The sequence below is a fragment of the Erpetoichthys calabaricus genome, chromosome 3, assembly GCF_900747795.2.
Source record: "Erpetoichthys calabaricus chromosome 3, fErpCal1.3, whole genome shotgun sequence".
NCBI lineage: Eukaryota > Metazoa > Chordata > Cladistia > Polypteriformes > Polypteridae > Erpetoichthys > Erpetoichthys calabaricus.
In genome coordinates this window covers 12345141-12358197 of record NC_041396.2, presented here as the reverse complement: position 1 = coordinate 12358197, position 13057 = coordinate 12345141, and the positions used below count along the sequence as shown (strand labels likewise).

Here is a 13057-nt window from a genome sequence, read left to right as displayed (position 1 = left end):
ATCATATAAGTGATACTCAGATGGCATCTGGGGACTTCCAGTATTTGAATGAAATTCTAATTGATTTAATTTGATAATGAGCTAATTATTCAATTATGATGCACTAGCAGAGTGAATATCTGCACACGCTGTTGCTCGCCAAGGACTTTCTCATGACGGATAATATACAGGAGAGCCAAACAAAACATTTTTATCATTAGAATTAAAGAAGCAACCTTTCCAATACGTCATTGTGACTGTGTTTACATCCACACACATTAGAACATTAGAATAATCTAAACGAGAACAGGCCATTCAGCCCAACAAAGCTCACCAGTCCTATCCACTTAATTTCTCCAAAATAACATCAAGTTGAATTTTGAAAGTCCCTAAAGTCCTACTGTCCACTGCACTACTTGGTAGCTTATTCCATGTGTCTGTGGTTCTCTGTGTGAAGAAAATCTTCCAAATGTTTGTGTGAAATTCAGTTCTAGCAAACACTCTCTTTGTTTTGCTCTTCAGTTAAATTAGGATTCTGATTTTGCAACATTTCTTCTACTTAGAGTTCAGTCTTGTGATTACAGTTTTGATGTACTATAGTCCTGACTCCGAAATTTTTAAATACAGGACCAGAAGAAGAGACGAGAGAGAAAAGAATTGCAATAGGGAGATCAATCAAGAACAATCATCAAAAATCCAAAATCACAGTTGAAAAATACAGAGAACTGAAGATGTTACCAAATGAATGAACTAAATGAACGCATGCTGTTCTTTTGTTATTTTTCCATAAACTCAGATGCAATGTGGCTATCAAGATGACCTTTTAACCTTTCACCAATTGACACATCAAAGTCATGACCTCTCAGGCCACACCCCTTGCACTTAACTCTGCCTTCAGTCATAATGATGAGAGGCGTCCGAAAAAAAAAAAAAAAACAAGATGGCATCACAGAAAAACGTTGTGGGTAAGATCCTCAAAATCAGAATTCCCAGGTATAAAAGTTTCTGAATAAACAACTACATCGCCAGGATCTAGCCAAGAGAGGTCAGAAAAATGGAAATCATAGCAGTATAACCTTGACTAAAAGGCTAAGACTTTTTCTGCGTCTCTTTCTCAATGTGTAAGGCATTCCTCTGCTTTGCAGAACTACGACACCTAGTGGTGAGAAACAAAACTACTTTTATGTATTTTTCTAGCGCTTATTTCCAGGTTAGAATTTGTGTTCTTTTCGCCTTCTTTTATCCTGTTTGCTTTCTGAAAGCCTCAGAACTATTTGAACGCAGCCTGTACTATATACTATTTACTATTTTACGGAGTGGTGGCTCTGAGGCTAGGGATCTGCACTGGCAATCGGAAGGTTGCTGGTTCGAATCCCGTAAGATGCCAAAAGGGACTCTTGCTCTGTTGAGCCCTTGAGCAAGACCCTCAACCTGCAATTGCTGAGCACTTTGAGTAGTGAGAAAAGCACTATATAAATGCAAAGAATTATTACTGCTGAAAAGTAACTTTTATACTTAACAATATTGTTTAAAGAACTGAAAAGTTTTTGTTAAACTAAAAAGTAATGAATTGTTACATGTAAAGCTTGTTTCACGAAAGTAGTATTTTAGCGTGCATTCTTGCTTTGTTTCATCTGTTTTTCTGTGGCATGTAAAGTTCTTTTGAAGTTCAGCCTTTCATTGGATTGAACTTATTGCTATTACACCACGTGGAAAGGATACAAGATAATTACAGTAAATTTTCTGATCACGCCGCCAACTTTTAAGGATCTGTCTCAGCTCATGTCCTGCCCCAGCTTACCATACCAGGACCTGTCCTCACTTACACTACAAGTTCATCTAGCGTTTAATGCTATGCCTGTCATTTGTTAGTATTCTTGGTCTCAACCTTCCACTTCGTTTTCTAATCATGTTTTTTGTCTTTGCCATTGCTTGATCCTGTGTACAGGGCGAGCCAAAATGAAGTACCACATTTCTCAAGTTGGGGTGGGGGTCCTTTGATAGGCGATCCCTTGTAGTTTTCACTCGTCAACACGCCTTGGTCCGGTGTGCACCGTGCTTTCGCTGTCGAAGCGTTTTTTTTTAAAAAAATGAATCCATCATCACTGCGCAACACGCTTTCTGAATGCATTTCAGTATTCCTCCTAATGGTGATGTCCCAAATTGGAAAACAATTCTTCAGTGGGTGGCTAAATTTAGGCAGACGGGTATGAGATTAAACAGAAAATCTCGAGGCCATCCTCAGACTGTGCGAATGCCTGAAAACATCCAAGCTGTAAGGGCGTCCATTTTGCAGTCTCCTAGATGTTCAGCGCACTTCTCCCTTAGGCATTTCCAACACGTCTTTGATTTTGCATGAGGACCTTAATTTCCATCTATACAAAATGATGGCAGCGCAGGAACTCACTGAGAGAGACGGGAAGAGCTGTAGAGAGTTGTGAGCCAACATTCTGCAAACCGTTCATCGAGAAGCCATCGTCATGTGACGTCAGTGACGAGGCCCATTTCCATTTGAATGGTTGTGTAAATTAGCAAAACTTTCACTATTGGGCTGAAACCAATCCTCGTGAACTTCATCAGAGACACCCGCAAAGTGAACACATGTGTTACAGTTTGGTGCGCCATTGCAGAATTTGGCATTGTAGGTCATTACTTTTTTGAGGAGGGGTTAGGTTAGGTTAGGTTAGGTTTCTTTATTTAGTCATGTTTACACAGGAAAACATGAAATTTGCCTTCTCAGTTGCATCTAATAACAGGTAACAGACAGAATGAAATAAAACAGACAAATAGAAATAAGAAAGGTTAAGGTAAGGCAGTTAGATAAAACATATTTATACCAACAAAAAAAAAAGGTTACAGGATATATATAAAAACCTTATCTCCAATATTTCTTATTTAAAAGTCGTATGGCACTAGGAAGAAAGGAGTTTCTGGAGCGATTTGTGTGGGTTTTCAAAGCAACTATCCTTCCTGATTTACTGAAGTTAAGTTCTACATGTAATGGATGTCTGTCATCAGTTGAGATGATTTCCAGTTTCTTTAGCATTGCCCTCAGACACACACTAGTCAAATCATCTACATCAGCCCCAATAACTTTAGCTGCATACTTCGTAATCTGCTGGAGCTTTTTTGAGTTTTGGTTTGTCAGACTATTAAACCAGGCAATGAAACTGAAAGTGATCACGGACTGGATCATACTACGATAGAAGGACAACATGAGGTCCTTGTCTACTTTAAATAATTTGAGTTTATGGAGGAGAAATAAGCGCTGGTTGCATTTAGAAAATATTTTTTTTTGTATTTGTATTCCAGTTAAGATTGTTATCTAGGTAAGTTCCTAAGTATTTATATTTATATAGAGCAACGGTCACCGTCACTTCAGAATGTTACATTGAAATGCCAGAGAACTTTTTGCGGCACCTACTAGAAGAAATGGATGTGGTGGATGCCTGGTTTTCAACAGGATGGAGCATCAGCTCAAATAGAGTTTTGTGGGAGATGTTTCAGGGGAAGCTGATCTCCCTGAGCATCGATGTCAGGTGGTCTTCACGTTCGTCTGATCTCACTCCATAAGATTTCTATCTCATCAAGGACTTTGTTAAATGGTGTGACTCAAACCACCTACAACTGAACACCAGCAAAACCAAGGAGCTGGTGGTGGATTTTATGATGCCCAGACCCCTCATGTACCCCATTATCATCAGAGGTGACTGTGTGCAGAGGGTGCAGACACTATAAATACCTGAGAGTGCAGCTGGATGATAAACTGGACTGGACTGCCAATACTGATGCTCTGTGCAAGAGAGGACAGAGCCGACTATACTTCCTTAGAAGACTGGCGTCCTTCAACATCTGCAATAAGATGCTGCAGATGTTCTATCAGACAAAGATACTGTCTGTTATACCTGCATTTTTATCAGTCTTAAATTTAATACTGTTTTTTATTAGTATGCTGCTGCTGGAGTATGAGAATTTCCCCTTGGGGATTAATAAACTGGGGCGGCACGGTGGCGCAGTGGGTAGCGCTGCTGCCTCGCAGTTAGGAGACCTGGGTTCGCTTCCCGGGTCATCCCTGCGTGGAGTTTGCATGTTCTCCCCGTGTCTGCGTGGGTTTCTTCCGGGTGCTCCGGTTTCCTCCCACAGTCCAAAGACATGCAGGTTAGGTGGATTGGTGATTCTAAATTGGCCCTAGTGTGTGCTTGGTGTGTGGGTGTGTGTGTGTGTGTGTGTGTGTCCTGTGGTGGGTTGGCACCCTGCCCGGGATTGGTTCCTGCCTTGTGCCCTGTGTTGGCTGGGATTGGCTCCAGCAGACCCCCGTGACCCTGTGTTCGGATTCAACGGGTTGGATAATGGATGGATGGATAGATGGATTAATAAAGTATCTATCTGTCTGTCTGTCTGTCTGTCTGTCTGTCTATCTATCTATCTATCTATCTCAAGTTGAAGGTCTACACACACTGACCTCAAAACCTTGAAGCCCTCAAGGACGCTATTCACCATGAAAATCGCCGCTATTTACCTTGAAATGGCTGAACGAATCACGCTAGCATTTAGAAATCATTTCAAAGAGTGTATCGCTAATGATGGCCACCAGCTTGAATGCATCATTTTTTAAACACAGTGAAAAAAATCTATTTCTTGTGTCATCATGAAATTTATTTTATCTTGTAGTGTTTTTGTAGAATAAGCGTTTGAAATGTGGTACTTCTTTTTGGCTCACCAAATACATTTCTGTCTTATCAACAGCACCAGAACAGCATGAAGCCGGTTCACTGGTACAACAACAACAACAACAACATTTATTTCTATAGCACATTTTCATACAAAAAGTAGCTCAAAGTGCTTTACATAATGAAGAAAAGAAAAAGAAAAGACAAAATAAGAAATTAAAATAAGACATTAGTTAACATAGAAAAAGAGTAAGGTCCGATGGCCAGGGTGGACAGAGGAAACAAAAAAAAAACTCCAGAAGGCTGGAGAAAAAAATAAAATCTGCAGGGGTTCCAGGCCACGAGACCGCCCAGTCCCCTCTGGGCATTCTACCTAACATAAATGAAATAGTCCTCTTTGTAGTTAGGGTTCTCACGGAGTCACTTGATGCTGATGGTCATACAGACTTATTGTACATTGTACCTCTAAGGTGAGGTTTTGGGATTGGTGAAACATATCATTGAAGCAGAAACCTTGAGGACGTCTAAGAAAGAGACATTGGGACAGCTTAGTCATTAGCTACATAAACGAGCTTGATGGCCTGAATGGTCTCCTCTCATTTGTCAAATTTATTATGTTCTCATGCTCTTCTGTAACACCCAGCTGCCACCCAAACAAGTAAGTCTTCTTTATTAATAGCCCTTCTACCTAAAATTTATGTTGTATAATATGAGCACTGTTCTGGACCCTTTCCCAGCTGGGACGCCGTAATAGAAGGACAGTATGAAAGAAGTCATAACCTGGCCAGAATGGAACCGAAGCAAAGTACGTCTTGTCATCTCAGTTGAAACACTCACCGTTGACACTATCCTCCTGATTGCAGCTGATGCCATCTCTTCACCTTTTGGTTGCTCCACCAGCGTCATCCCAAGGTATTTCACATTGAACACCATCCCTTCCAGTAGGGTTTCCTTGGTATCTGTCCAGTTCTCTGGAAGCTCTAGAAGTAAAGATACAACAAGGTGTTAAAAAAAGGGGCTGAGTGAAAGCTTGGCACATAATTCAATAATGAGACGGCATCTGGAGTGCAGTTCTGGACACAATGCTACAAGAATGGCATAGCAGCACTTGTAGCTATGTAGAGGAGAGCAACCAGGAGTATCCCAGGACTTGAGGATGTGTCGTACTATGAGAAACTCAGAGAATTACTAAAAATGTGAGGTTTGAATACACAATTGGAGGCCTGGAAATCAAAAATCCACCAAATGAGAAGGATTTAGGAGTCGTAGTGTACTGGACATGATCAACTAGCAGATGGCGCTCAGAAGCCATTAAGAAGTCTAACAGGATGTCAGGTTATATAGTGACTTGATGTGTAGAGTACAAGTCACAGGAGGTTCTGCTCAAGCTTTACAACACACTGGTGAGGCCTCATCTAGAGTACTGAGTGCAGTTTTGGTCTCCAGGCTACAAAAAGGACATAACAGCACTAGAAAAAGTCCAGAGAAGAGCGACTAGGCTGATTCCAGGGCTACACGGGATGAGTTATGAGAAAAGACAAGAAGAGCTGAGCCTTTTCAGGAGATGAAGAGGAGACCTGACTAAAGTGTTTAAAAATTATGAAGGGAATTACTCCAGCGGATCGAGATGGTGACTTTAAAATGAGTTCATCAAGAAGGACCTAGGAGTTGTAGTTGACTCAACACAATCAACGTCCAGACAGTGTTTAGAAGCCATTAAGAAGGCTAACAGAATGTCAGGTTATATAGCGACTTGATGTGTGGAGTACAAGTCACAGGAGGTTCTGCTCAAGCTTTATAACACACTAGTGAGGTCTCATCTGGAGGCCTGAGTGCAGTTTTGGTCTCCAGGCTACAAAAAGGACATAACAGCACTCGAAAATGTCCAGAGAAGAGCAACTAGGTGGAGTCCAGGGCTACAGGGGATGAGTTATGAGAAAAGACAAGAAGAGCTGAGCCTTTTCAGGAGATGAAGAGGAGATCTGACTAAAGTGTTTAAAATTACGAAGGGAATTACTCCAGTGGATCGAGACGGTGACTTTAAAATGAGTTCATCAAGAAGGACCTAGGAGTTGTAGTTGACTCGACACAATCAACGTCCAGACAGTGTTTAGAAGCCATTAAGAAGGCTAACAGAATGTCAGGTTATATAGCGACTTGATGTGTGGAGTACAAGTCACAGGAGGTTCTGCTCAAGCTTTATAACACACTAATGAGGTCTCATCTGGAGTCCTGGGTGCAGTTTTGGTCTCCAGGCTACAAAAAGGACATAACAGCACTCGAAAATGTCCAGAGAAGAGAAACTAGGCGGAGTCCAGGGCTACAGGGGATGAGCTATAAGGAAAGATTAAAAGAGCTGAGCCATTACAGTGTAAGCAAAACAAGATTAAGAGGAGACCTGAGTGAAGTGTTTAAAATCATGAAGGGTATTAGTCTAATGGATCGAGATGGTGACTTTAAAATTACTTCATCAAGAACACTTTCACACAGTTGGAAACTTGTGAAGGGTAAATTTCACACAAACATTAGGAATTTTTTCTTCACACAGAGAACCACAGACATGTGACGTGATAAGTGACCAAGTGGTGTTACAGACAGCAGGACTTTAGGGACTTTCAAAACTCAACTTGATGTTATTTTAGAGGAATTAATTGGATAGGACTGGCGAGCTTTGTTGGGCTCAATGGCTTGTTCTCATCCAGATAGTTCAGATGTTCTAATTAAACCTGTTTAGTCTGAGTAGAGGTGACCCCCTAGGGACCTAATCTGGGTCTTTAGAATCCTCAATGTAATTTATAAAGTAGGTCCTATCAACTTAAAGTAGAATTCTGTCAACTTAAGGGTGGATCAGATACTTGAGGACAGCAGTGGAAATTAAGGGAGAGTGCATTTAAGACTGAAGATAAGACAGCACTTCTCTAAGGAGAGGTTTTGGGTCTGGTGAAACATATCATTGAAGCAGAAACCTTGAGGACGTCTAAGAAAGAGACATTGGGACAGCTCAGTCATTAGCTAAATAAATGAGCTTGATGGCCTGAATGGTCTCCTCTCATTTGTCAAATTTATTATGTTCTTATGTAACACCCAGCTGCCACCCAAACAAGTACGTCTTCTTTATTAATAGCCCATCTACTCCTAATAATCTACCTAAAATGTATGTTGTATAATATGAGCACTGTTCTGGACCCTTTCCCAGCTGGGATGCCGTAATAGAAGGACAGTATGAAAGAAGTCATAACCTGGCCAGGATGGAACTGAAGCAACATCCCTTGCAAAGGGATAAATTAATGGATAAGGAGGGGGAGTTGGTGTATCCAGGGCAGTTTCTGCTCCAGTGTGATAAATAATAATAATAATAACACATTTTATTTATATCGCACCTTTCTCATGCACAGTATGAGAGATGGCAGTGCTCAGCTGGCCTGGACCCATTAAGGACACCCGAGGGGATTTATGGGAGTCATAGTACTGAGGGACAACCCTGTCAAGGCTTCTGGAGACTTCCACCTGACCCGGAAGTACTTCCGCCTGGCTATGCCCCTGTACTGGAAGTATTCCCAGGTGTGACATAAAAGCGAGCCGTCCAGCCTCCACCGGTGAGTCGGGAGGCAGAAGGCAAAGCTCACCTGGAGACAGAAAGGCAGGATTGTGGATTGAGCTGTGTTGGAGGTATATTGTGAAAACAAAACCGACTATTTTGCACGTGGGACTGTTTAGTGTAGTGTATCTGGTGTTTTGGGGCTTAGTGATGCCCCCCTGTCTTTTACAATACATTTATGACAAATACATTTTTCAGTTAAGAAATGCTGACGTTTTGATTTAAGGGAGTTCTACTTCCTAACCATGGTGCTGGACAGTGGAGACGTGTTGTTGTGATGCCCCATGCCAGCAGTCCATGGCATTGTCCCTTGTCGAGGCATCTTGTAGTTCGTAGACCGAGGATAGACCAGTAGCAAGTGAGGAGACAATAACAGTTTTAAAGTGAAAAAAGTGCAAAATGCGTATTTATTATACTCAAAGTCATTATGCAAATAAATATTACAGGAACAAATACAATGTACAATATTTTTTAAATCCATAAATAAAAATATATCCTTTAACAGGTTAAAACAGAGGCATCCTACAAAGAAATCTTCCCTAAAAGTCAGAGCAATAAAAACTAGGAGATACACTGTCCATCCTGGGAAGGTGGCAAGTCGCACACAGCATAGTCAACACAACAGCGATGTCTCGACTTTGCATACATTGCAGCTCCTCCGTTGGGTTTACCCCAACTCAACCTTCAGCTTAGTACACAGCAAAGCCCTGAATATTCTTCCCCTCTGGACATTTTCCCACCCCTGAGTCTTGTAGCCTTCAATGATCCATTTTTGAGCTCCACAGCTCCAGCCACAAAACCACCTGAAGGCTCCTCATCACACTCTCTGCGACTCCCCTGTCATCTCGCTCTTCCGACTTCATTTGAGTGCTCTGATTCTCTATCCACCACACTACAGGTGCTGGTCATAAAATTAGAAAATCATGACAGTTGATTTATTTCAGTAATTCCATTCAAAAAGTGAAACTTGTATATTAGATTCATTCATTACACACAGACTGATGTATTTCAAATGTTTATTTCTTTTAATGTTGATGATTATAACTAACAACTAATGAAAGTCCCAAATTCAGTATCTCGGAAAATTAGAATATCAATTAAGACCAATGCAAAAAAAGGATTTTTTAGAAATGTTGGCCAACTGAAAGGTATGAACATGAAAAGTATGAGCATGTACAGCACTCAATATTTAGTTGGGGCTCCTTTGACCTGGACTACTGCAGCAATGCGGCGTGGCATGGAGTCGATCAGTCTGTGGCACTGCTCAGGTGTTATGAGAGCCCATGTTGCTCTGATAGTGGCCTTCAGCTCTTCTGAATTGTTTAGTCTGGCGTATTGCATCTTCCTCTTCACAATACCCCATAGATTTTCTATGGGGTTAAGGTCAGGCTAGTTTGCTGGCCAATCAAGAACAGGGATACCATGGTCCTTAAACCAGGTACTGGTAGCTTTGGCACTGTGTACAGGTGCCAGGTCCTGTTGGAAAATGAAATCTGCATCTCCAGAAAGTTCGTCAGCAGCAGGAAGCATGAAGTGCTCTAAAACTTCCTGGTAGACGGCTGCGTTGACCTTGGACCTCAGAAAACACAATGGACCAACACCAGCAGATGACATGGCACCCCAAACCATCACTGACTGTGGAAACTTTACACTGGACCTCACGCAACGTGGATTCTGTGCCTCTTCTCTCTTCCTCCAGACTCTGGGACCTTGATTTCCAAAGGAAATGCAAAATTTACTTTCATCAGAGAACATAACTTTGGACCACTCAGCAGCAGTCCAAAGGCGAGACGCTTCTGACGCTGTCTCTTGTTCAAGAGTGGCTTGACACAAGAAATGCGACAGCTGAAGCCCATGTCTTGCATACGTCTGTGCCTGGTGGTTCTTGAAGCACTGACTCCAGCTGCAGTCCACTCTTTGTGAATCTCCCCCACATTTTTGAATGGGTTTTGTTTCACAATCCTCTCCAGGGTGTGGTTATCCCTATTGCTTGTCCACTTTTTTCTACCACATCTTGTCCTTCCCTTTGCCTCTCTATTAATGTGCTTGGACACAGAGCTCTGTGAACAGCCAGCCTCTTTAGCAATGACCTTTTGTGTCTTGCCCTCCTTGTGCAAGGTGTCAATGGTCGTCTTCTGGACAACTGTCAAGTCAGCAGTCTTCCCCGTGATTGTGTAGCCTACAGAACTCGACTGAGAGACCATTTAAAGGCTTTTGAGTTAATTAGCTGATTAGAGTGTGGCACCAGGTGTCTTCAATATTGAACCTTTTCACAATATTCTAATTTTCTGAGATACTGAATTTGGGACTTTCATTAGTTGTCAGTTATAATCATCAACATTAAAAGAAATAAACATTTGAAATACAGTCTGTGTGTAATGAATTAATCTAATATACAAGTTTCACTTTTTGAATGGAATTACTGAAATAAATCAACTTTGTCATGATATTCTAATTTTATGACCAGCACCTGTACACTCAGCTTGTCCTTAACCTTTGACCTAATTACTGCACGTCCCATCGTCCATTTAACTGGCATGCGGGATTGTGCACTATTCAGCTCACTCCCATCTACTTTGCCCGCGACATGCTACATGTTGACTTGCACATGGTCAGGTAGAAGTTTCACTGTACATGACAATAATGGCACTGGTTCACCAAATGTGGAAAACGTGTTGTGTGGTCCCAACTACCAAAGAAAGGGCAATCCAAGGGCTTTCGGACTAGTTGCTCTTACTTCATGCATTATTAAGACCTTTAAGAGGCTGGTCCTAAAACAGGTATGACCCCCTGGTTTCAGAACATCTGGATCCATTGCAGCTTGCCTATTAGACACATATCCATGTGGAGGATGCGCTCATCTACAGTCGTGACCAAAAGTTTTGAGAATAACCCAAATATTCCATCCATCCATCCATTATTCAACCAGCTATATCCCAACTACACGATCACGGGGGTCTGCTGGAGCCAATCACAGACAACACAGGGCGCAAGGCAGGAGACAAACCCTGGGCAGGGCACCAGCCCACTGCAGGACCCAAATATTAATTTTCACAAAGTTTGCTGCCTCAGTTTTTATGATGGATCATAAACAAATTTGCATCTACTCCAGAATGTTCTGAAGAGTGATCACATGAATTGCAATTCATTGCAAAGTCCCTCTTTGCCATGAAAATGAACTTCATCCCAAAAAACCACTGCATGTCAGCCCTGCCACAAAAGGACCTGCTGACATCATTTCAGTAATCCTCTCGTTAGCACAGGTGAGAGCGTCAACGAGGACAAGGCTGGAGATCACTCTGTCACTCTGACTGAGTTAGAATAGCAGACTGGGTGCTTTAAAAGGAGGCCAGTGGTTGAAATCCTTGTTCTTCCTCTGTTAATCATGGTTACCTGCAATGAAACATGAACAGCCATCATTGCTTTGCACGAAAAGGGCTTCACAGGCCAGGAGATTGCTGCTAGTAAGATTAAGATTGGACCTAAATCAACCATTTATCAGATCATCAAGAACTTCAACAAGAGAGAGAGGATCAATTGTGGTGAAGAAGGCTTCAGGGAGCCCATGAAAGTCCCACAAGCGCCAGGACCGTCTCCTAAAGTTGATTCATGGCTTGGGATCAGGGTGTACCACCAGTATAGAGCTTGTTCAGGAATGGCAGCAGGCAGGTGTGAGTGAGGTGAAGACTTTTGGAGAATGGCCTGGTAGGTGTCAAGAAGGGCAGCAAAGAAGAAAAGAAAAACATCAGGGACAGACTGATATTCTTCAAACGGTACAGGGATTGGACTGCTGTGGACTGCTGGGGTAAAGTCAGTATCTCTGATGAATCCCCTTTTTAATTGTTTGGGGTATCCGGAAAAAAGCAAAAAGGTGAGTGGCGCTACCATCAGTCCTGTATCACGCCAACAGTAAAGCATCCTGAGATCATTCATGTGTGGGGTTGCTTCTCAGCCAAGGCAGTGGGCTCACTCACAATTTGACCTAAGAACACAGCCATGAATAAAGAAGGGGATCTAAACATCCTCTGAGAGCAACTTCTCCAAACCATCCAAGAACAGTTTGGTGACCAACATGATGGAGCATTGGGCCATAAGGCAAAAGTGACAACTAAGTGGCTTGGGAAACAACACATCGAAATTTTGGGTCCATGGCCAGGAAATTTCCTAGACCTTAATCCCAATGAGAACTTGTGGTCAAGAGGCAGGTGGACAAACAAAAACCCACTAATTCTGATAAAATCCAAGGATTGATAATGCAAGAATGGGCTGCCATCAGTCAGGATTGGGCCCATGCCAGGGGGAATTGCAGAGGTCTTGAAAAGAAAGTAGGGCCAACACTGCAGATATTGACTCTGTGCAAAAAACTTCATGTCATTGTCAATCAAAGACTTTGAAACTTCTGAAATGCTTGTAATTCTAATTCAGTATACCATAGAAACATCTCAGAAAAAAGATCTAAAAACACTGAAGCAGCAAACTTTGTGAAAACCAATTATTTGTGACATTCTCAAAACTTTTGACCATGACTGTACATGTTCCACAGAGTCTTCTCCCACTTGGACAAAGCTGGCACTGCACTCAGGATCATGGTCTTTGATTTTTCCAATGCCTTCAACATCCTTCTGCCTCACTGACTAGGGTTTGAATCTTGATGTCACCACAATCTCCTGGATCATCGACTACCTGACCAACAGACAGCAGTTTGTGAGGCACCGTGTGTCAGAAATGGTGGAGTATCTCAGGATACTGTTCTATCTTCCTTTCTGCTCACCTTCTACACAACAGACTTCCAGCACAATATCAGCACCTG

General features: G+C 42.1%; 1 protein-coding gene across 2 annotated transcripts in view; it reads right to left on the bottom strand.

Annotated features, from left to right (window-relative positions):
* Positions 1-13057, bottom strand: part of si:dkey-71h2.2 (low density lipoprotein receptor adapter protein 1) — a 184330-nt gene that overhangs the window by 115021 nt on the left and 56252 nt on the right. For both annotated transcript variants that reach the window (XM_051924490.1, XM_028796375.2), the window contains exon 2: positions 5487-5629. In XM_051924490.1, the coding sequence (XP_051780450.1) occupies positions 5487-5629 (143 nt within the window). The remainder of the gene's footprint in view (positions 1-5486; positions 5630-13057) is intronic.